This window comes from Nematocida displodere, assembly GCF_001642395.1.
Source record: "Nematocida displodere strain JUm2807 chromosome Unknown 9, whole genome shotgun sequence".
Taxonomy (NCBI): Eukaryota; Fungi; Microsporidia; genus Nematocida; species Nematocida displodere.
The window spans coordinates 1-22531 of record NW_027138138.1 but is presented as its reverse complement, the minus strand read 5'-3'; the positions used below and the strand labels follow the sequence as shown (position 1 = coordinate 22531).

Here is a 22531-nt window from a genome sequence, read left to right as displayed (position 1 = left end):
CAGTAATATGGGGCTGGGGTTGTGTTGTGTTCGGGTTGTGCAGTGTGCGTAGCTGATCGAGTAGACTTATCCGTTGCTATAAAACTAAAAGATATTTTTTTACCGCTAAGTGATGAGACACCAGAACAGACCCGTTTGGGTCTTCGAAATTAAAAAGTTTGCATGTGCTGTGATAGCAATGGTGCTTGTTTTTGGGTTGCTGGCTAACGCAGCGGCAGAAGTTGGCATATGTCACGGCATTACTTTAGAGGAAAACAAGAACATTTTAGACCTCTCAGGACTAGAGGAGGTAGAAAAGCCTAGAAGTGAAAATTTTGCAGAAGAGCTAACCCGAAACAAACATTTAGTAATTCGGGTTAGCGAATTAGAGAATAGTGGGGCAATGGTGCAGCCCATGAATATTTATGCGCTGGAGCACATGACTGTGCAGGCGAGAGCTGGGGTGCCCATTTCCTATCGAGTCTTGCTAGCTGCGCTGGAGCACATTGCCGGAAGTAGCATTAGGCACAGCTTGACGTTTTCAGGCATCAATTTGCCAGCAGTTCTGGGAGCAGACTTTTTGGAGGTGGCACCAAAAGCGACCAAGACCCTGGGCAGCCTTGTTTTTGACGGGTGCAACCAGTTGTTGATCGAGTCTGTCCTGAAAAAGTTCAGCTTTTCTGGCAACCTGGCACTGGTCCTGAAAAACACTGACAGTCTCTCAAACCTGGACGTGCTGGAGCATTTAGAGCTTGTTACGCCGCCCCTAGGGATGCTTGGGAGAAAAGTGTCTCTAAAGCTGGCAAACCTTCCAAAGCTTACGAGCTATATCTCAAAAAGGCCGCGCCCCATCTATTTTGATAGAATCAGCATCACCGAGGTTGCATCTGAGATAAACACGGCGGCTGCACTATACAGAAAGAATCTGTTCACTAGCCAGCCTATCCACATACTAGAACTAGCCTACCCGGTTTTTGCTGATTTGGTGGAAAACAGCATTCTTGGCCAGCTGGTGGTAAGAAACCTGGTCTTGGTAGACATTCCTTCAGTTGAGGCTTTGGTGGCTTTGAAAGAGGCTAACCCGACTGAGCTGGGGGATATTGGTGCGAAGGGAGTTAACCTGGCTTTTGGCCCAGGTGCTTTGATCACGATAAACGTTTTTGAGACAACGATGGACCTGGTGCTCAGATTGGGCAGCGGTGTTGAGTCTGTTGCCTTAAAAGGACAAGAAGCACCAAATCTTTATGAAGATCTCAGCAAGGTTCAAATCTGGCCATTCAACAGATACCAAACAGCCACCAGAAAAATAGCTATCAACAATCTAGTCTCTATTGGCTCGGACGTGTCAAAGACATTCTTCATAAACGGCCTCTCAGAAGCCAGATCAGTTACAGAAACCCCAGATCTCCTAGTCATTCCACGTTTGCTCTATCAATCATGGCAAGATAAGACCATCAGATCAAAAATTTCCAACCCAGATCAATTTGCAAAGCTTTTTGAGGTACACAGCACATACAATCTAAAACCAAACAATACACCTGAAGAGTGCAGTGTCTGCCTTAACGAAATCACTACTTCAGGGTTTGCACACCAAGATACTATTGTGCTACCATATGTTGCCATTTTTAAGTGCAAGCACACTATTTGCCTAGAGTGCTGCATGAAGGCTATACTCCAAGAAAACCATGTGAAGAAGGACTTACGTTTGCTGCCAGAAGACCTCCATAATGTTGAACACGGTCTACCATCCGGATCAACTGCTTGCATCTTCAACTACACGTGTGTTTCATGCAGGCAGAAGTTGACTAGCATCCACAACATCTACCTTCTGGAACATTCCCTAGAAAATGACAACTCTGTTGTGGTATACCACCTTTCCACCTCCATATGTGACGATCTTGCAAAGGGCATCTTCAGCCACCACTACTCAAAATATCCAACCGTCCAGTTTATTCGGGTCTAGGCTGCCCACCAAAAACAGTACCTTTGCCCACTGAAGACTAACCCGAACTCCAGAATAAAGAGCTTACATTGGCCAAGGTTTACGTAACCCGAACATTTAAGTGGCCCAATAATTTTTTGCAAATGCCAGACAGCACCGCGTGTCTCCTGCAGCGCATTCAGCTAGTAAACTTCATGTGCCACAAAAACCTGGTGATTGACTTTAAAAGCAAGGTTTCGTGCATTGTGGGTGCCAACGGAAGCGGAAAATCAGCAATTATGATCGGTCTTGGGGTGCTATTTGGTGTTAAGGCGTCATCAATGGACAGGGGCGCGACTGCGAGGCAGCTGATCAGAACAGGGGAGGACTTTGCTGTTGTTCGGGCCCTGGTTGTCAACCAGGACTACAAAGGCTTAGCACCAGGGGGCGTTATTACTCTGGAAAGAAGAATTACTACCGAGGGGGGCGGAGTGCTAAAAATTATCGGGCCCGATGGAAAAACATTAGGCAAGACGCAAGAAGACCTCCACGTGCTTATGGAGCACTTCCGAATCAACTTCACCAATCCCGTCTGTTTTCTTACCCAGGACCAGTCAAAAAAGCTTCTTCGGGGTGCGACGCCAAAAAACGTCTACCGGTTCTTTAAAATTGGCACGGACCTTCAAGATACAGAGCATCTGCACCAAAGAAACCAGGCCTCTCTGGCCCTGATGGACCAGGCCATCAAAGAAGCCACAAAAAAGCACAAACACACCGAAAAAGCGCTGGGGGCGGCCACAGCCACCCTGGAAATGCACCGCACCTACTCAAGCCTGGAGGATCGGCTCTCCCAGCTAGCCGTGGAGCACACCTGGTCTCTTACCGCCCAGAAAGAAAAGCTCAAACAGCAGAAAGAAGTGGAGCAGGAAGAGCTCTACAGCGCCTTCGCTGCCAGCGCCCAGGAGCAAGAGAGCACGGCCAAGCGCCTTAAGCAGGTGAGGGAGGCCCTGGGCAAGAGGCAGTCTGAAAAGAGCGAAAGGCAGAGACAAAGAAAAGACGCCGAGGCAGAGCTTGAGGAAAAGATGAAGAAAGAGGCAAGGAGAAAGATGGAAATAGAGGCGGAGGTAGAACACTTCATCTACGAGCTCAGGAAAAAAGCGGACAAACTAGCGCGATTAGAAAGAATCATTAATACTGAAAACAGCAAACTAAACCAGGCAGGAAGCACTGAAAGCCTAGAGGAGCAGCGGTGTGCCCTAAAGGCGTGTCTGGCAGCCAAAGAAGCAGAGCATACCGAGCTAGCGATAAAAAAAGCGCATGCCGCCATTGCAATCGAAAAAACACAAGCAGAGGGCCGAGGGTGCGACCACCGCATGAAAAAGAAAGAGGAGCTTCTTATCAGCAGCAAGCGGTTCAACCCGATGTATTTTTATGGCCCATCAGTGGAAAAAGCCCTCCAGGAGATAAAACGGAGAAATGTCCAGGCTATGGGCCCGCTTGGGCTAAGTATAGTGGTTAAAAACCAGGTGTGGTCCAGAGCTATTGAAGCGGCGCTTGGAGCAACGATATACGGGTACATTGTCCACACCCAGGAGGCAAAGCAGAGCCTTGAAGAGGTCTTTCGGCAAACAGGGGTGGGAAGGTACCAGATTTATCTAACCAAGCCCAGCAACCCGAACAAAAACGATCAGGTTATGGAAAAAGCGCTAGTTGTCTCCAGAACCATCACAGCTCGGGGGCAGGTGATAGCAGTCAGCACCCAGCACCCAGGCCAAGCACCCAGCAGCTCGCGCGCTGTGTGCACTGTTCTCTCGCAGATTGAAGAAACGCCACCAGCCGTGCTTGAATTGCTGGTTATCCTGGCGGGAGTGGAAAAGGTTGGGCTTGTCACAAACCGGCACGAGGGGTACAGCGTGCTCAGAGCTAGGATTGGTTTTGACTCAATTTACACCCCGGAGGCAGATAAAATCCAGTTTGTGGGGCAGAGCTTAAGCGATATGCGGTGCACCCTGAGGGACAACCGGCTGCTGGTGTCAAAAGAAAGACTGGTTGAGATAGCCCGGGAGATAGAAGATATCAAGCAACAAAAGGAGAAACATGCCCAGGACGGCGTTACCATAAAACAGGCGCGGGAGCGGCTGGGTCAACAGCTCGCAGAGAACCAGCACGCGCAAAAACAGGCTCGGGAACAGCTGTCAGAGATAGAAGAAGACATGAAAAAGCGAAAAAACATGCTTACAGACGATCTGACCATTGAGCACGCCGCCCTTCTTGAAACACAAGCCAAGCAGCAGGCCCAAAAAGCCTCAATTGAAGAAACCTTGAAGGATGTGACCCGAACTCTTGGGGCGCTGAGCAAGCAGAAGCAGGCTCTGGAGGAGGAGGGCGAACAGCTGCAGAAAAAAGAAGAGGAAGAAGACAAAAAAGCACACAAACAGCTTCTGTCTGAGGAAGAGACGCAACAAAAGCTTCTCTACACCATTGATGCCCACAAGAACACCACCCAGCAAAGAATTCTTCGCATAGAGGCAGAGATACAGACACTTACTGCCGAGTGTCTGCGACAAAAAGAAGAGTCGCTTGAAATCTCACAGGGACAGATGGTTGCTGTGGAGAAGACCCCTAAAGAGGTTGAAAAAGAGATAATCATGCTAAAGGCCAAGGTGGCAGCGTTTGCCACCGAAAGAGAGAGCACAGCCGACCTTCTGCAGCGAGAGCGCCAACTAAGCACCGAAAAAGCCAGGCTGGCTCGGATCATCAATGAACACAAAGAAGAGGTGCATGAAGTTCAGGTTTGGACAGAGAAAAGGATCCAGCTGCGAGAAAAAATGAAACTTGAGATGAGCGAAAGAGCGTCAGAAACCTTCCAAAACTTGATGACCATGCGAGAGTACACTGGGAACCTGCTGTTCAACCACGAAACAGAAGAGCTTGATCTTTCAGTTGTTGTCGCCAAAAACAGCCGAGGGAGCACAAGCACTCTCAGCGGCGGAGAGCGGTCCTTTGCCAGCATTTGTCTTCTGCTGTCTCTTTGGCCGCTTATTTCATCGCCCATCAGGATCCTTGACGAGTTTGACGTCTTTATGGATGGCCTCAACCGCAAAGCAGCCCTCCATCTTGTTATGGACGTGTCAAGAAGCCTTCCCTCCCAAGTTATCCTTATCACCCCTCTTGGGATCACAGACATCCCAGTTGACATATGCCAGGTAATCACTCTTAAATCGCCAGAAAAGGAAGAGGCTTAGTGTTCGGGTTGGGCATGCCACCCGAACTTGACCAAAAACCCGAACACACACTACCCGTGTCGATTTATTATGTCCTGAATCGCCGAGCCTGAATCAGGCCCTAATAATAAACCGTTCTTAGGTACCATCCTTCATACAAAACCACTACAAGTTAGTGCTCAGACTGGGGTTACTTTGGGCTTGAGGAAAGACCATAACCACAGCAGCCGCTGAAGGAGGCGTGTACGCTGCCAACACAAAATTGCCCTGGTCATTCTTTTGTATCTTGTTCATAACAGGTGGGAGCTTTGTCTTTCTCGCGCACACCGGGCACACAAACAAATCCGGGTTTGGCTCGTTCTTGACAACTACCCTGGCCACGCAGCCTCCAGAAACCTGATCTTCGGGGCGGTCCAAGATGAATATCTCAATCTTTTTGGGGGGCTGTAGTGCGCTGGAGCGTTTGAGGTCATCAAATGTGTATTGGGATTGGGCACAAATTGATTTGGTGTGGTCAACCCCGCCCAAACGCATAACCATGGCCTCTTGCTCGGGCGCGAGCTGGGAAAGATCGGCTCCGGTCCGGGTCAGCTCTTCTCCGAGCTTTCCCTGGGTGTAGAGCTCCCAGACCTCTGGCGACAAACACAAGATGGGCCCGCTCTGCTCTGTCCGGTGCACGCACTCAATGCCGTTCACCTTAATACTGGCCAGCCCCGGGTTGGTTTCAATCACAAACTGTGTCTCCTCAATAAACTTGGTTACCGTGGACAGTTTGTATCCTGGAGCAATACTAATATGCACCACATCTCTAAAATGTCTGGTTATAGACTCAAGAGTCGTGGTGAGCACTTCTGGTGTTACCTCCTTTTTACCACTGTGTAGATTAATCGTAAGAGACGTGACTGAGGCCAGAGTCTCTCCCATTGGTGGGAGCAGGCTGGCTTGGAACTCGCTAGAAGTGGCAAAGTATGGAATGTGAAGCACCAGGCTGTCCACCTTGATAGTTTGTTGCTTATTGTTCTGCTTCACTATCTCTCCCCACATTTGCTTGGACAGCCTTAACTGTTCCCAGGGTGTGCCAAGTATGTTTTGGGCGATCTGTCCCGAAATATTCGGGGATAGCAGGTAGAAGGTTTCTATGACTAGCACACTTGGCAAAGGCCCTTCTCGGAGCCACTTGCATTCCAGGCTGCGAAGCACCATGAGTTGGAGAATAGATAACCGCACAATTCTTGAGGCGTTAAATTCATCCAAGACCTCTAGACTATCCATCTTCATCCTATCTCTTATCTCCAAGTCTATCTGGGATAGTGACAGATCAACCCGAGCACTGAACCACTTAATGGCTGCCTCTGTGGTTCCTAGCAGCTTGAGGCTCTTGATCTCGAGAACACACCTGGCCACCTCTCCACCTGAAGTGGAGTCTTTGTGAGGCACTGCCTGAACTCCCCCGGCTAAATCTTGGGTAGAGCTCTTCATGTCTGCCGAATCCTTGATAATTATCCTACCCAATTCTAAGACGCTGGTGCAAAGCCTTCCGAATGCGCTCAGTATTTTCTCCAAGACTGCAAGGTTAACTGTGTTCGGGCCATAGGCTTGGTTGCTTGAAACTATTCTAATGGCGCTAAACTCAAACTCATGGGCCATCTTCTCGGGAACACTTGCGAGAGTGTATTTGTCGATGGCAATGTTCATCTTTGTTCCCTGTTTCTTTAGGAAGTATGTTGTCGTGGCTGTTTGTGCACTTTCGAACGTATTGGTGTACTGTCTATAGCAGCTTGCGGAAAAGAACTCAATTGTTTGCCCAATGTATGGCGATGTGACATAGTCCCCTGTATCAAGTGCCTCCACAGCGCTGCGGACAAGCAGCAACAGTGCAATCAAGCATAGTATTGGCCCATTTGCCAGTTTTCTGCCGACCCTTCCAAAATACCAAAGAGATCCTGTTTTCATTCTAGGAGGTAGCTAAAAAATCATTTAAATACTTCGGGTTTTCAGAGGCCATCATCCACTATGAGGATTTCCTGCACACCAGTCCGAACCTCTCCACCCCACGAACCTCGAACCTCCCGAAAAACAGCTGTCCATCGACTTGGACACCCAAAAACACAGTGGCTTCATCTCCGCCCATCAGCTAGCCCGAATAAAAACATTTCACTATCCCGAACACGTCATAGAAAATCATAGCCCAGAGGCCGAATAAAAAGACCGTGAATCCTTGTTTAATTACGCACATATGCAAAGCCGGTGGGAAATAGATGCGAGGACTGATTGTGGTAAGTGGTGTCAGTTAGGAATAAGACGGTCCTGTGAAATGGCAGCAGGTGGGGCCCATTGCCCGAGCTAATCCTTGTCCACACCACCTCGGCTCCTTTTGTTTTAAATGGTGCTTGGCTAGCTCGGGCTGCCTTGTGCTGGCCCGCGCTGCCTTGGGAAGGATAGGACCTCCAAATATGATTGGAGCACTTCAAAGCCCCCCTGGCTGTTCTGGGAGATCCTGATTTTAGTAAATGGCAGCTTAATCTCCTTGTTGGTTGTTCGGGATCTAATGTACCCAACCTCTCTTCCATCCTCAACCAGGAAGGCCAAGCACCGACTACAAGCCCGATCGTCGGGGTGGTCCAGAATGTAGATGTCAGCCCTTGGCCCACAGTAGTAAAGATTGGTGTATTTGAGCTTATCAAGTATGGAGAAACATATGAGACAGGGCATGTCACATCCCACAAACCCGCCCAAACGCATAACCATGGCCTCTTGCTCGGGCGTGAGCTGGGAAAGATCGGCTCCGGCCCGGGTCAGCTCTTCTCCGAGCTTTCCCTGGGTGTAGAGCTCCCAGACCTCTGGCGACAAACACAAAATGGGCCCGCTCTGCTCTGTCCGGTGCACGCACTCAATGCCGTTCACCTTAATACTGGCCAGCCCCGGGTTGGTTTCAATCACAAACTGTGTCTCCTCAATAAACTTGGTTACCGTGGACAGTTTGTATCCCGAACTAAGAGCAAGGACTTCCAGGTCTCTAAACTGCCTGCTTACCCAATCCAGGGCCCGCAGCAGGGCATTGCAGGTTAAAAACCCATCGGTGCGGTAGAACTCAAGGCAGAGCGATTTAACCATGGCTAGATTGTCCCCGAACTCCGGCAACCGCACCAGGCCCCTATCCGCCTCCTCGCGGTAGGAGGTTATGCTAATCGTTAGATTGTCCACTGTGAGGTGCCCGAAATGCATGGATGGGTTCATTAGCTTCCCCCATGCTGACATGGGTATGTGCAGCCTCTTCCAGTGCTTGCTACGCATGTTCTGAACTATCTGGGGTGAAATATCAACATCCGGGTAGAAAAGGCTTTCCAGAACCAGCACATTTGGCAAAGGCCCGTCTTGCAGCAGCTTGCACTTCATGGTCTTAAGTTTGTAGAGCCCATAAATCTCCAGCCTATCGATACTCTTCGCCTTAAACCTGTCCAAAAACTCCAGGCTATCCGATGACACCCACCCCCGCATTACCAGGTTGATCCGGGACTGTGACAGGTCTAGGTGTCTCTGCCACCACCCAATGGTTGTTGTGGTGACCAGCACTATGTTGAGATTCCTGATCTTGAGGATGCACCGATGTTCTGGCTTTTTGTCTTCAGGCTCTTTTGAGGTCAACAAGCCCCGGAGAAACCTGAGGCCCCTATTCATCTGCTGAGTGATCTGTGCACAAACTTTCAAATCATGAATGTCCAGATTGCACAAAGTTAGGGTCCTTGAGCAAATGGTTCCAAACGACTTCAGCATCTTTTTCATTAGCAAGCGCCTGGCTGGGTTCTCTCTGTCTGGGGAAATCGATTCAATGGTGAGAGCCTCAAACACAATGCCCTCGGCCAGCTCTTCGGGGATAGACTCCAGGGTATAGGCTTCAAGTATTATGTGAACCGGTGCACTCTGTCTCTTTAAAATATGTGGCTCTCCGAGTATTTGACTTGTTTCTAGCCCCGCGTAGAGACCTTGGCTCTGGCTCAAGGAAAAGAACTGGATGGTCTGCTCGGTCCAGGACGACGTGATGTAGTTTGTGGCTGTATCTGGCTCCTCTGTGCAGCGTGCCATATACAGCAACACCATGAGCCACTTCAATTGGCGCCACGCCGGGGTAATAGTGGCCTTTCTGGCATAACCACCCGGCTTTGATTCCATGTTAAGGGCTAGTTTTTAAAAAATCATAAATACCTGGCCCAGACCCAGACCCAGACCCTAACCCCGATCCTGATGTGGAAAGGCCTGGGCTGCCAAAGATACAGAAACACCCATAAAATCCATCTTTTTAACAGCTAATCAAATAAGCTTCGCCTTGGTATAAATATAGAGCAGTTTTTTAAAGATCGACCCCGAATACCCGAGTGCCCCAGACTGTCCCACGGCTGTTTATTTAAAGGAAGATCTTGTTGTGGATCAGTGTAATAAGCTGCTGGATGGTGTTCCTGCTCATAAGCTTTTCCACTTCCGTTAAAAGCCTTCTTCTTACATCGAGCTTCCCAACGTCCTCTGCTTCACTGTCCTGGGCCTGCTCACTGTCTTGGGCCTGCTCACGGTCCTTGGCCTTTCCCCGCGCCAACTTCTCCTCTTCTATGCGTTTAGTGAACGCCTTTCCAAGAGCTTTGATGGTCTCTTTCCTTTCTTTGGTCTCTTTCTCAAACTGGGCGACCCCTTCCAGCTTGAGGCAGTCGGCCCATGTCTTCTTGTGCAAACTAAGAAGCATGTTTTCTTCGAGCTCGTTCTTCTTGTACTGGATGTTAGTGGAGTAGTAGTGTCTGTTCAGTCCGTGCAGCATGGACACAAGGGTGGGCTTGGTGAGGTAGCCTATGTTTGAGGTCACCTGCCGTGGCTCCACCCCAGTGATGGACTTCTGCACGGGTATCAGCCTAAACGCATCTATCACCACTTTTCCCTTGACGCTCTGAATCGGGTCTATCACCACAGCCACCGCTCGACTAGACAGCTGCTCAAAGCCCGACTGCGTGTTCATATCAACGTTGGACAGCCAGCACCCAAAGCCTGGATGCGAGTGGTACCACCCAACCACGCTTTCTCCCCTTCCAGTAATCTTTAGCATGTCCATCATCTTGGTCTGGAACACTGGATCGACTGCTTCCACGCTCACTCCCGTTCCACTTTGCGGCATGGCAAAGACGTCCGAGACTTTGATGGTGTAGTCGTCAACAAACTCTCCAAGCATTAGCCCCATGACTTCCATGGGCACTCCCGCTCTTCCGTGTTTGAGCATCTTAATCAGTGCAAGCGAGGATATCTGTATCGTTTCTGCGGCGTCGGGCGTGTAGCTGTTGTCTATTCTTGGCTGCTCCCACATATAGCACCAACAAATAAATTTTTAATTATAGGGCTGTTTGGACTGATCAGCCAGGAAACGAGCAGGCTGGGCAGTTGCTTGGCATGGTGTCCCTCCAGCCCTTTCTCTTTTTCTTTGGTTTCACTCCTCCTCACATATATGTGAAGAAATAGTAAAAAGTTTTGAGAGCATGGAGAGTATGGAGAGGGGCACAGCCGCCAGTGAAGCTATTGGGCGCCTAAGAGCGCTGGGTCTCCGGGATCAAGTGCGGTACCTTAAAACCCGGGCACCGGTCTCTTTTAAAGAGGTCCAGCATCTCTTTCCACAAGCCTGTCCGCAAAGATACGCCAAAGCAGCTATGCCGGTGTACCTGGCCGCTCTGGAGCAGGCAATGCTTTACCCAAACCTCCCTGAGCCATCCCCAAGCCCTGAGACACCACCAAGCCCTGAGCAGGCGCTAGAAGCCATTGCCGACACAATTAGGCAGGAGGTTGAAGAAGCCGATCTTAAGCACCTCCACCAGATGGTAGTGACAACGCTGGGTGCTTCTTTTGCCAACGGCTATACCGACCAATACGACCGGTGGCTTGTTATGACAGCCATCAAAGTACTTTCCATAAACAGAAGCGACAAATACTTGCTTGAGTACTTCCAGGTGATAACACAGAGACTGGAGGGCAAAAAGATGCTATTCCGGGACCGGGGCATCATTCTCAGCGACTACATCACCGAAAACAACCTTTCGCACCACTCCCCCGAAACGGGCTACTTTGCCGAGCTGGTTCCCTCCAAGCCTATAGTTGAAGAAGACAGCGAGAGTGCAGAAGAAGACTACCCCACCGAAGAAGAAATTACCACCCTGGCTGAGTATGCAAGCATTCTCACAGACACCGAGTTTGTCAAAAAAACCGATGCCCAACAAGAACGCATCATCAAATCGATTGATTATCTCATTCCAAAAGAAAAACCTTACCAAATCAAGAAACACTACCTCTCCATAGTTGAAGCCCTTGTCTCACTAGGAACCCTCTGCGCCCTTGAAGCAGCCAGCGAGCTTCTAGCAGTAGAAGACACCTCGTGCGACATTCTCAGAGTTATCTACCACCGCACCCAATACTCCTTCTACTTCCGAAGCACCACAGTCCGCCTGATCCTTCAGGTTCTGCCAAAACTTTCACAAACAACCATCGCCCACCTCCACCACCACCTCGCCCAAACGCTAAACCTAACCCGAACCGCCCTCTCAGAAGAAGACAGAAAGCTGGGTCTGGATATGGTTTGGGACAGGCTGGTTCTAAGACTGCCCTAGGGCCCCGCCCCACAATCCGGCCCCACACCCCGAGCCAATAAATCCGAGCCATTTTTTATTTGGAGCATGGAGATAGAAAGAGCCATTGAGGCCATAAACGACGGAGACTCCTCCATCTCCGCTGAAAGGCTGGTATTTGACCGCTTGGAAGAAGTAATCAAGTACATTGGTTTTATAGAGTACAAGGAGGGCCCGAAAGCCCGGAAAATGGCCACCATTGAGACGCTGAAGACGGCACTTGTTGAAAAGTCCCTCGCTAAAAGGCTCTGCAGCGAAAACTACCTCTTCCTTCTCAAGGCCATCAGACATAACGGGTATGCGAAAAAAGTTCCCGAAGCCATTATTGAGCTAAGCTATGAGGCGTACGCCGAGTCTCTCAAGGCCCTACTTGAATTCAACAGCCAGGACACCATCACCACGATCACCTCCTCCAACGAGTGCTACCTAGACCTGGTGCTTAAGTGCAGCGACTCCCACCACATCATTGATCTCTTTCCCTGCTTTTTTTCCCTATCGGAAGAACCTTTCCTTAAATGGATCACTTTTCTTATCTCCAAGAACTTTGTCGGCTCAATCATTAAGAACATGAACAAGTACAAGAAAGCCCTGAAAGAAACCCAAAACTTTTCCAAGCTCCTCTACCTGCTTGTCTCCTTCACCGGAAGCCTCTTCAAGCGGCAGCTCAGACTAGAGGCTGGCACCGAGTACATGCACTTTTACAACGAAATTGAAAACCGTTCAGACACATTATTGGATACGGTTTTTATTGAAACAGACGCTATCAACCGCGTAGCTGCTCTTGAAACAATCAGAGAACTAATTAAGACGACAGAGTTCCTTCCACCCCGGAGCGAGGCGTTCTCTTTTCTCTTCATCTACGTAGCTGGCTCAGAGATTCTCAAACGCATCAAAGAAAACCACCACTCTGCAGATACGACCATTAAAACGGTTATTCTCATCAATACCATTGCCAGAACCATCCGCTTCAAGTCTGCTGCGCTTAAAGCCTTTTTTTCGGCCACAGACTTTCCAACCGCTCTTATCAGGTACGCATACAGCACCTCCACCCACACCCTCACGAATGAAGTCTGCATCTTCCTAAACGAGCTCGTCCACACCGACACGGCCTTCTACCTAGACGCCCTGGTTGAGATATGCAAAGAAATCCACAGCTGTTCTCTAAAACAGGTAATCCAAGCCTATGCCAGCTCCCAAAAGAAGCACGCCCCAAGTGCAGCCCTGGTAGACTTCACCACACCCTTTGTCTACCTGATCTACCAGCTCTACGACATCTGCCTTGATGTAGCAGCTGCCGAGCCAACAGGAACCACCAGCACACTCGCGCGCTTCACAGTCATTGACAAAGGTGTTGATGTCTACCAAATCATTCAAGAGCTATCCTTCCTTTCGCAAGACCTCTACATCTGGTACCGCTTCTCTCGTATACAAGAGCACAAAAAGAGGCTCTCTCTCGCATACGCCACCGAACCCATTGAGATCTACTCGGCCACTGAGCAGTTTGCTAGGTACCTCTGCCACTGCACTGCTGCCGTTCTACCAGACTACCCCGCCTCTCTTCTTTTATAGCTGTCCCGGCGTCTGGTCCTGTTCTGTGCGGTATGCTCCTACCCGCCCCGTATGCCAGCCCACTAAATCCTGAACGTATACGAAGGACCCTCCCCCTCAACAACCTTCTTGTCACCATCCACCACAAAGCTAAAGGTCAGTGGTGGGGCACTGTGTGGGGCAGGGGTCTGGGTAGTAGGTGCCTTGGCAGTGGGTGCCTTGGCAGTGGGTGGGGCAGGGGTCGTGGCAGTAGGTGCCTGGGAACGGGCTGGGGCTGTGCTTTTCTCTCTAACAACAGAGCCGTGAATAATACGCAGAACGTTCTTTAGCTCTGACTCCTTAAGCATGCCTTCTTTGCTTCTAAAGAAGCGTTTAAGCATGCGGTAGCCTATGCCTAGACCAATGGTGCTCATAGCTTAAAATAAATAAAATTATTTATCCCCTGCAGTAATACAAAATGGGACGCATGTATTCAAACGGAAAAGGTATCTCTGGTTCTACCACGCCATACGTGAGAGAGTCTCCCCAGTGGCTTGAGGCTAACTGCGAGGATATCGAACAGAAAATCGTTACCTACGCCAAGAAAGGACTTAGTGTTTCAGAAATAGGATCTATTCTTAGAGACGAGCACTGTATTGGTAACATGAAGTTCTTCTCAGGAAGGAAGCTTCTAATGGTTCTGATGAAGAACAACCTTGCACCACAGATCCCAGAAGATCTTGATGCTCTTGTCAAGAAAGCCATCAACATTAGAAAGCATATGGAGTCTAACCGACAAGACAAGGACTCCAAGTACAGGCTTATTCTCACAGAGTCTCGTATCAGCCGTCTTTCAAGGTACTACAAGACCAAGAAAATCATTCCAGCCAACTGGTGTGCTCCCTACAGAGCAGCCGTTAAGAGAAACAACCGTCTCTAAGAAACGCCTAAGCGATGGGTCCATGCAATGGTTCTCGGGCTAGCTCTAGCCATTAATAAAGATTGTCTGGGTTATAGTTGTACGGTGGGGTGGGGCAGTGTAAGGGTGGGTAGGCTGAGGGAGGTGTTGAGGAAACAAATATTGCACCCCTGTTAAAAGATGAGCCGTGAAGGAGGAAAGAAGAAGCCACTGAAGCAGCCAATGAAGGCTCAGAGGGAGCTGGATGAAACCGATCTTAAGTTCATTGAGGACGAGAAAGAAAGAAAATTGAAGGAAAAGCTAATGAGAGACGCTCTCCTTAAAGGAAAGAAGAAATAAATGCTTAACCTCTTTATTACTAAGCCTGGGCTGGTTCTACCACCTCCTCAGCTATGACCTTGGCCTCTTTCTTCCCGTAAATTGATCCGAACGAAGAGTGAGCGATAACCTCGATCTCTCCCGTTTTAACGATTGCTGAGAGGATCCTCTTAGCCAGAGACACTGTGATGTTGTTCTTGGTGGAAATGTTTGAGGGAGAAATAACAGTCATGCCCAAGACCTCCTTCTTTATTTTGTTGAAAGATTCCTCGTTAATGATGACGTTTCTCATCGTTGTTTCTTTTACGGTTGTCTTGACCCACTTCTTTGGTTCCTTCTTCTTTGTTGCCTTAACTTTAGCTCCTGCTGTCTTCTTCTGTGCCTTTGGGTCTACTTTCTTTGCTGCCATGGGGTTAAAATTAAAGAAAAAATTTAACACTCACAGAATGTCCCCCACCCGCCACAGTCCCCCATCCGCCACAGTCCTACTACCTACCATAGACAGTCCTACTAAGTCGTTCACTTTTATTGTTTTTCGTCGTTGCGTTGTTACGTCGTTGCATTCAGGGCTCTACCTGCTATAACCCGGACACCTATAACCCGAACCCGGACCTAGGAGGAGGACTAAAGAAGACCGTGCACTGGGCGCCTGAACTGAGAGGCTTATGATTATTCTATTCTAGTTTTATTATAGTCTAAACAATCATAACGTGGCTTACCACTTGCCTCTTCCGCCGCTGTTTCCACCGCGGTATCCGCCGCCGTTGCCGCCACCGTATCTTCGGTTGCCTCCAGGTGCTGAGCCCCCTCTTGAGAGTGCCATAGTTGCTAGTTCTTCAGGGACGTCCTGGTTTGACTCTTTCAAGATAGCTGCGTACTTCTTGGCGTTACCTCTGTCCTCTTTTGGGGAGAAGAAGGTGTAGGAGTAGCCTTCTGTGCAGTTACCACGGGCTGTTCGGCCAATGCGGTGGATGTAGTCTTCGCAGTTAGTTGGGAAGTCGTAGTTAATAACGGCTTTAACGTCTTTAACGTCCAGTCCTCTGGCAGCTACATCGGTGGCTACAAGGATGGCTTTCTTGCCTGCTTTGAAGTCAGCGATGATTCTGTCTCTCTGGTTTTGTGCTTTATCTCCGTGGATAGCTTCTGCGGGCCATCCGTACTCCTGCATTTTGTCGACTAGGTCGTCGCATCTTCGCTTCTGGTTGCAGAAGATGATGATTCTTGGGGTGTTGCGGTCGTCGTCTCCAGCGATCTCTGAGAGAACGTCTGAAAGAGTTCTGTCCTTCTCCCAGGTGTCCACAATGGAGGTCTTCTGGATGATTTTGGCGTTAGCTGTTAGTTCAGCCGATCCAATCTTTACCTGGATGTAATCCTTCATGTAGTTTCTAGCGAGCGACTTAACCTCTTTTGGCCAGGTTGCACTCCACATAAGGGTTTGTCTCTTCTGGTTGGTTTCAGGGATGATTTTCTTCAGCTGGGGCTCAAATCCCATGTCAAGCATCCTGTCGGCCTCATCAAGCACCAGGAAAGACACCCGGCTCATAAAGAAGGCTTTTTGGTCGTAAAGGTCGATAAGTCTTCCGGGGGTGGCAATAAGCACCTCCACGCCTCTTCTCAGGGCGCCTTTCTGGGGGCCTGCGGGCACGCCTCCAAAGACTGAAGCGGTTCTCAGGCCAAAGAGTCTGGCGTACTTAGCTGCCTCCTCCTCGATCTGTGAAACAAGCTCTCTGGTTGGTGCGAGGACCAGAACGATTGGTCCATCTCCCGCCCTTAGAGGCATTTGTGCTTTGGCGTGGATTAGTGCGGGAAGAATGAATGAGAGGGTCTTTCCTGATCCGGTGTTGGCTACGCCGACCATGTCCCTTCCACAGAGTGCCATTGGCCACCCCTGGGCCTGGATGGGGGTTGGGACGGTGTATCCTGCGTGGCTGAACTCTTTGAGGACGTTGATGGGGAATCCCATGTGCTCAAAGTTCATGCACGGCTTTGGCACGCCTTCTCCGATGATGCCCATGTCAAAGCTCTGTCTGAGCGCTTCAACCTGTTGTTCGCTGAGGTTTTGAACCTCTGGGTGCTCGGCGTAGAACTCTTTTTCAAAGGCAACTGCGCCGTTGTCTTTGGCAACTGTGTCGGCAAAAGATCTTCTTGGGCCGCTGCTGAATTTGCTGTAGCCGTTTTCTTTTCTTTCGCCGCCCCAAGAGTCTCCTTGCCTCTTGAAGTCGCTTCCTTGTCTGCTGTTCCTATCGTAGCTCTTGTTGTTGTAAGCCATTGTGCATGGGTAAAAAAATTTTTGAATAAATAGGAAAAATTTGGGAAAAATTTGTCAAATTTTATTCTGAAACTGATACGCCTTCTCTCTGGGTGCAGGTTGTGGTATATTACAAGTGATTGGAACATTTATTCTAAAACAGTGTTTTTACCATGTATGGGCCTTCTATCTCGTACCCGAGCCTGCGGTAGTAGTTGCGGGTGCCTATGCCTGAAATGATTGCTAGCTTGGCAGAGGCGTGCTCTTCCCGGGCGATACGCTCGGCCTCGGCAACGAGGAGCTTTCCGTATCCCTGGTGCTGGAACTTGGCCAGGTCTCTTCCCTGGACCGGGACAACGCTTCCATAGACGTGGAGCTCTCTGATGATGGAGACTTTTCCGGCAAGTTCTGGGCGGAACGTGTTACTTCCACACTGTCTTAGGCGGAGAAGCCCGATAAGAATGTCTTTGGCTGTGTCTTCGTAGGCGAGGAAGGTTTCCCAGCTGCCGCTGGCGGTGTAGTCTCGGCGCACCAGCTCGATTTTTTCAGGTAATTCGTTGGTGTGGATGTTATTGATGCCGACCTCTCTGGTGCGGACGTCTCGGCACTTGAGGCCTTGTTCTTTCATCCGGGAGAGGACGATTTCTCTGACATTCCCATGCTCGACCCCTGAGCTAACCAGGGTCATGGGAATGTCTCTCTGCACCCGGTAAATGCGTATCCATGGGGGGACCATGGTGAATATCTGGGCAAGAAGGTCAATTAGCTCGTTCGGGGAGTAGTTTGAGTACTTCCCGTTTTTCCAGAGTTCGTAGAGCCCTGTGCCCCTGATAACCAGGGTTGGGTAAATTTTCAAGCCATCTGTTCGGAACCTGGGATTGGAAAAAAACTCGTAAAACTGGAGAATGTCTCTCTCCATGTCTACATTGGGTAGATTTGGCATCATGTGGGTGACTATCTTGTACCCGGCATCTTTGGTGAGTTTGAAAGACTCGCAGACGTCTTTTACCGAGTGTCCTCTGTTGGTGTCGACTGCAACGTCCTCAAAAACGCTCTGGACGCCTATCTCCAGGCGCGTGCACCCGTAAGAGAGAAGGTCGTTCAGGTGCGACTCCATGCAAAAGTCTGGGCGCGTTTCAATGGTAAGTCCAACGCATTTGGAGGTGCTTCGCTCACTGAAAAAGATGGCATCTTCAAGCGAATGCGAGTCCCTCCCTGAAAGTGCGTCGTGCAGCTTGGTGATAAACCACTTTCGGTACTTTTCATCAAGCGACATAAATGTGCCTCCCATAATGATGTATTCGACCTTGTCCACGTCGTGCCCGAGAAGTGCGAGTTGGGTGAGCCTGTCCCTGCTCTGCTGGTAGGGGTCGTAGCGGCTTCTGATTGCGCGCATGCTTGTTGGCTCGTACCCCGTGTACGATTGGGTGCTATACTCAAAATCAGAATCTGGGCCTCCAGGGCAGTAAACACAGATATTGCCCGTTATGGCAATGTGTGGACAGCGGTGCGGTTTGGCCATTACAGCAACCACCGCCACGCCCGACGCTGTTCTTACCGGCTTTACCTTAAGGCGCGCCAGCACGCTTTTATCGCCCTCTGAAACTGTGGCAATAATCTGTGAAAGCTTGGGGGTGTCTTTGAGCTGGTGCTTTTTGGCGACTTTTTGTATCAGCTGTTTAAGGTTTAGCTTGTTTTCTTTGTCTTCCTTGATAAGAGAAACTATTTCCAGGCAGGCTGCGTGTAGGTTTGAGCTTGGCGACTTACCGCACGATAGCTCTAGTGGCATAAAAAATTTCTGCTACAAAGCTAGTTCTGGGACTTCAAGTTGTTCGATGCTGCTTTGTTAAAAACCAAACCTATTTAATTCAGTTATTTTTGTGTCCATATAAGGAAATGCCACCCAAAATAAACTGGTGCACACCGGCCTCTTTCACAAAAACGGCCAACCCTTCCACCCAAGCCTCCCTCGAAGCCTGGCCACCTCTCTGGCAGCTTAAAATAATGGGTTTGTGAAAATATTTTAATGGAGACAGCCACGCGTGTACTCTCTGGAGCTATTGCAGTGATGACCGAGGCCGACACAAGAATGGTGTCAGCCTGCTTTGTTTCCTACCTTTTTGGAATAATTACCCCGCACGTTTCAAACCATTTCTTTATTAGAGAGATATTTAACTGTTTTACTGGTTTTATTGTCTTAGCTGCCCTGTATAACCAAAAAAACGTTGCCATCATTGGATGCAGTGTCCTCCTTAACCTGTGCCTGTCCTTTGTCCTGGGAAAGGAGAAGAAAAAAAGAGGAAGGGTGGCTGTTTACGTCAACCTGTGCTACATTCTGCTGGCATACCTAGTCTTTGATAGAGCAGATAACAACCCGTTTATTACACTCACGGCGCTGTTTATGAAGTATTTCTACGTTGCCACCGAGTATCTGCCACAAACACACGGAATTATGGCATATTTTGGATACATACTCTTTACGCCCGGGCTGCGGTATGGGCCTGTTATGTCCTTTGGCGAGTACGGCAAGTGGCTTTCCCGGGGGTATATCTACCTTCTGGAGGGTGTGGACAAAGCAGTCGTCCAAAAAGAGATTGGTTCGGAAAAAAACGAGAGAAAAGTGACTGAGATAAAAGAAGGCATTGTGGTTCGGGAGTACACACACATAATTGCCTATTCTGCGTGTAAGTTCGCTGCAGCCCTGGTTTATCTGATAGCCCACAAAAAAATTGAAGCTCTTTGCAACAAGCTATGCCAAATAGCGCCTCCTTTTTGCGCCATACCAATGATGGTTGTGTTGTGTTCGGTTGGTAAGTGTTTTGTCATCTGCAGGTGGTGGACGGAAGAGGCCAGCTATCTTATGGCTTTTGTTCCCAAAATGAGAAGCGTTGATCTGAAAAAGAACCTATTTTCAAGGGAGCTCAGCGAAATGTGTGCCTCGTGGAACGAGCAAGGGTCAAAGTTTATGCATCACATGATAGGCGCATTCTTGGACAACACCGATGCCAATACCAATGCCGAAAACATCGAAAAACCCGAAAGCACTGAAAAACCAGAAAACTACCTAATCGAGTATATCTCGACATCCATTCTTTCGTATGGCCACCTTCTTCTTTTCCCGAGCTCTTTGGGCGGCCTCGCTCTTTCTCTTATCTCCATCTTTACCATGGCACTCATCCCAGACCACCTCACAGACATTCAAACAAGCAACGGGTTTGCCATACGGTTCTCCTCGTTCCTTGCCTCCAAGTATCTCTTTGCCTACTTCATGCTTGGAATGTTCACCAGCCCTACCACCACCATAACTCTATGGCGGTATTCTTTGTACCTTGGACAATTCCTTGTCATCAGTGAGATAGTTAAGCTCCTGGGAATACGAGAACGGCAGCATGACAACCCCACCACGCCCGAACTAAGTACTCCCGACACAAATGAAGACTTAAACCCCGAGGCAGTACCTGAGTAGTGGTTGGTGGCTGGGTAACACGCCCGAACTAACCTGAATAAATTATTCCCGTTTGTTGGTCTTGTTCGGGCTAAGGGTGGGGCCTATGTTGTGAAGATGGCCTTGGTTTCTAGCTCAATGGCCCCTGGACGTATTGGCTGTGGTGTTCATGTATTGTTTTGTATTTATTATGTGCCACCAAAGATTTACCTGTACTTTACAAACACAACCCGAACACTATGCTAAAAAAATACACTTCTTACAAAGTATGGGTGTTGGGTAGAGAATATTAGATTTTGGGCGCCGGAGTAAGTTCGGGCTAAGGGCATGCCGGCAGAGAGCGATCGCCGCGCAAGGTAACATAGTGATTTGGGCTAGTTCGGGGGTGGTAGAACTAAAGATGCTTAGTGGCTTAGGATGCGAGGTTTTTAAAGGCGCGGGTACTCTTGAAATATACCATACCCATTTCATCAGGGGCAATTGCACCATTAATGTCTGCTAGAGATATTTCGGAGTCACAAATAGGACAGCAAAGTGGTTCTTTCACCTCCCGCTTTTTCTTAGCTAACTTTTTCAAGCAGATAATGCATGCCATGTGCCCACTCTTACAGACAATGCCCAGATATTTAGGTTTGCTTTTTTCGCCTAGTCCGTTAAAGTCATTAACTGACTTGTGGCACTCCACACAGGTCGGGTTTTGCTTGGTGTATGTGGTGGGAAGGAATGGTGTTCTAAGGGTTCCATATATGAACAGAATATTCTTGAGGCAGACCTTTTTCATTTCCTCGTTTAGTTTACCGCTTGCCCAGTCGCTGTATGCATTGGGCGCAATCCACAAGATGCTTCTGGTTGGGTTGAACACATAGAGGCAGCCAAAGGCTTGGGTGGATAAGAGACATTTCAGTTTTGGAAGGCGCGGTTCTACGCATATAGACCTAGTTTCGAACCCACGTATCTCACGGATGACAAAGTCAAGCTCAACTTCTTCAACGTCCACAAAACAACTATCTATCATTGTTAAGATCTCTTTAAGACTCTTGTTCGAGGTTGGTTTGGAGGTGTTTTTAGGAGGAATGGTTAGGGTTAGTCTCTTCACAGACTGTTTTGCCCGGTACTTTATGTTCCAAAGCGCATCAAAGTTTTTCACACAGTCACAGTCAATGGTTAGGTCATCGACAACAAAAGATTCGTTTGTCCTTTTTGCAACACATTCCCAGATCTCTAGTGGTAACACTAATGTTTTCCAATGCTTCGAGGTGATGGCTTGCAGCATTTCTGGCGATAAATACAATTTCCTGTTTGTTCTCTGCAGTTGAAACACATCCCGGACTTTGTTGCTGGACAACAGGGCACAGTCTATGCTGGCAAGATTTGCAGTATTGTCCACAGATAGCACAGAGATGCCGCCTTTTGGGTTAAACGAGTCCAAGCAACGAAGCGTGGTTAGTTCGGGCGCATTGCGTATGTAAATGCCAAGCACATTCAGACTCATGTCCGCATTAAAGCAAGATAGAACCTCAGTGATTGATGCGTCTGACATGTGTTGTATAGTTATCTTTTTGGTGTGGATAGAGGGCAAAGAAGCTTTTGTGGCATATTTCCGAGTATCTAGATCTAGTAACTTACCAGTTTTTTTCCCCCAGAGTGTACCACGCTCAAGGCCGGGAATGGATAGATTGTCAAGATACAATGCAGACATGTGTAACCCATCAAGAGCCCGAAAAAACTTTGCCACTAGTTCTTTGCTTAGTGGTTTTTGCATGGTCGTCGAGGTTTCCTTATACTGAAGGGTTACGCTGTCAAACACCAAGCCCTGGACCATGTGTTCAGGCATCGTTTCAAGCGTGTATCTATCAAGGCGTATCTCGAGTTGGGAGATTTTTGTGTTCTTGGCAAGGCGAACCTCACCAGCTCGCTTTTCTGTTGGCAGTTCATACCCAGAAACCCGGAAAAAAGCAAGGGTTTGTTTGGTGTATGGAGAACCAAGGTATATAACGGCGGGGTCTACCCAGGGGCTGCAGAAAGGGCTGGCGGACAAAGACTCAAGGAGTATAAGGATAATGGTCAAGGTGCGTGTGCACGCGGTTAGCTCGGACAATAGGTGCATAAAATTTTGTATGTTTTAAATAAATGTTTTTATAGTAAGGTGCATAAAATTTTATATGCTTTAAGTAAATGTTTTTATAGTAAGGTGCATATGTATGGGTTATTAAGCCGTACCTTACACAACTATTTATAGACAAGACATATAGACAAGACATATAGACAAGACATTCGGATGTTTGCACACTGTGCAGGTTGAT

The 22531-nt window shown here is 48.7% G+C and overlaps 15 protein-coding genes across 15 annotated transcripts; 7 read left to right on the top strand and 8 right to left on the bottom strand.

Moving 5' to 3' along the window:
- Window positions 1–112: 112 nt before the first annotated feature.
- On the top strand, window positions 113–1942 carry NEDG_01863 (uncharacterized protein; the record flags this gene model as incomplete). Its single annotated transcript, XM_067689281.1, has 1 exon — window positions 113–1942. The coding sequence occupies one exon, from the start codon at window positions 113–115 to the stop codon at window positions 1940–1942; it is 1830 nt and encodes a 609-aa protein (XP_067544813.1).
- A 122-nt stretch (window positions 1943–2064) lies between these two features.
- Window positions 2065–5145, top strand: NEDG_01862 (uncharacterized protein; the record flags this gene model as incomplete). Its single annotated transcript, XM_067689280.1, has 1 exon — window positions 2065–5145. One exon carries the CDS (start codon window positions 2065–2067, stop codon window positions 5143–5145), a length of 3081 nt encoding a protein of 1026 aa, XP_067544812.1.
- A 144-nt stretch (window positions 5146–5289) lies between these two features.
- Window positions 5290–7077, bottom strand: NEDG_01861 (uncharacterized protein; the record flags this gene model as incomplete). Its single annotated transcript, XM_067689279.1, has 1 exon — window positions 5290–7077. The coding sequence occupies one exon, from the start codon at window positions 7075–7077 to the stop codon at window positions 5290–5292; it is 1788 nt and encodes a 595-aa protein (XP_067544811.1).
- Window positions 7078–7518: 441 nt separating this feature from the next.
- Window positions 7519–9294, bottom strand: NEDG_01860 (uncharacterized protein; the record flags this gene model as incomplete). Its single annotated transcript, XM_067689278.1, has 1 exon — window positions 7519–9294. One exon carries the CDS (start codon window positions 9292–9294, stop codon window positions 7519–7521), a length of 1776 nt encoding a protein of 591 aa, XP_067544810.1.
- A 232-nt stretch (window positions 9295–9526) lies between these two features.
- On the bottom strand, window positions 9527–10465 carry NEDG_01859 (26S proteasome regulatory subunit N11; the record flags this gene model as incomplete). The annotated part of the gene is made up of 1 exon (XM_067689277.1): window positions 9527–10465. One exon carries the CDS (start codon window positions 10463–10465, stop codon window positions 9527–9529), a length of 939 nt encoding a protein of 312 aa, XP_067544809.1.
- A 169-nt stretch (window positions 10466–10634) lies between these two features.
- NEDG_01858 (uncharacterized protein) lies at window positions 10635–11753 on the top strand (the record flags this gene model as incomplete). Its single annotated transcript, XM_067689276.1, has 1 exon — window positions 10635–11753. One exon carries the CDS (start codon window positions 10635–10637, stop codon window positions 11751–11753), a length of 1119 nt encoding a protein of 372 aa, XP_067544808.1.
- A 66-nt stretch (window positions 11754–11819) lies between these two features.
- On the top strand, window positions 11820–13340 carry NEDG_01857 (uncharacterized protein; the record flags this gene model as incomplete). The annotated part of the gene is made up of 1 exon (XM_067689275.1): window positions 11820–13340. The coding sequence occupies one exon, from the start codon at window positions 11820–11822 to the stop codon at window positions 13338–13340; it is 1521 nt and encodes a 506-aa protein (XP_067544807.1).
- A 62-nt stretch (window positions 13341–13402) lies between these two features.
- NEDG_01856 (uncharacterized protein) lies at window positions 13403–13732 on the bottom strand (the record flags this gene model as incomplete). Its single annotated transcript, XM_067689274.1, has 1 exon — window positions 13403–13732. The coding sequence occupies one exon, from the start codon at window positions 13730–13732 to the stop codon at window positions 13403–13405; it is 330 nt and encodes a 109-aa protein (XP_067544806.1).
- Window positions 13733–13776: 44 nt separating this feature from the next.
- NEDG_01855 (40S ribosomal protein uS15) lies at window positions 13777–14238 on the top strand (the record flags this gene model as incomplete). Its single annotated transcript, XM_067689273.1, has 1 exon — window positions 13777–14238. The coding sequence occupies one exon, from the start codon at window positions 13777–13779 to the stop codon at window positions 14236–14238; it is 462 nt and encodes a 153-aa protein (XP_067544805.1).
- Window positions 14239–14397: 159 nt separating this feature from the next.
- Window positions 14398–14556, top strand: NEDG_01854 (uncharacterized protein; the record flags this gene model as incomplete). Its single annotated transcript, XM_067689272.1, has 1 exon — window positions 14398–14556. The coding sequence occupies one exon, from the start codon at window positions 14398–14400 to the stop codon at window positions 14554–14556; it is 159 nt and encodes a 52-aa protein (XP_067544804.1).
- A 19-nt stretch (window positions 14557–14575) lies between these two features.
- Window positions 14576–14944, bottom strand: NEDG_01853 (40S ribosomal protein eS25; the record flags this gene model as incomplete). The annotated part of the gene is made up of 1 exon (XM_067689271.1): window positions 14576–14944. One exon carries the CDS (start codon window positions 14942–14944, stop codon window positions 14576–14578), a length of 369 nt encoding a protein of 122 aa, XP_067544803.1.
- A 306-nt stretch (window positions 14945–15250) lies between these two features.
- On the bottom strand, window positions 15251–16804 carry NEDG_01852 (ATP-dependent RNA helicase DDX5/DBP2; the record flags this gene model as incomplete). Its single annotated transcript, XM_067689270.1, has 1 exon — window positions 15251–16804. The coding sequence occupies one exon, from the start codon at window positions 16802–16804 to the stop codon at window positions 15251–15253; it is 1554 nt and encodes a 517-aa protein (XP_067544802.1).
- Window positions 16805–16937: 133 nt separating this feature from the next.
- NEDG_01851 (elongator complex protein 3) lies at window positions 16938–18572 on the bottom strand (the record flags this gene model as incomplete). The annotated part of the gene is made up of 1 exon (XM_067689269.1): window positions 16938–18572. One exon carries the CDS (start codon window positions 18570–18572, stop codon window positions 16938–16940), a length of 1635 nt encoding a protein of 544 aa, XP_067544801.1.
- A 237-nt stretch (window positions 18573–18809) lies between these two features.
- NEDG_01850 (uncharacterized protein) lies at window positions 18810–20249 on the top strand (the record flags this gene model as incomplete). The annotated part of the gene is made up of 1 exon (XM_067689268.1): window positions 18810–20249. The coding sequence occupies one exon, from the start codon at window positions 18810–18812 to the stop codon at window positions 20247–20249; it is 1440 nt and encodes a 479-aa protein (XP_067544800.1).
- Window positions 20250–20640: 391 nt separating this feature from the next.
- Window positions 20641–22335, bottom strand: NEDG_01849 (uncharacterized protein; the record flags this gene model as incomplete). Its single annotated transcript, XM_067689267.1, has 1 exon — window positions 20641–22335. One exon carries the CDS (start codon window positions 22333–22335, stop codon window positions 20641–20643), a length of 1695 nt encoding a protein of 564 aa, XP_067544799.1.
- Window positions 22336–22531: the final 196 nt, after the last annotated feature.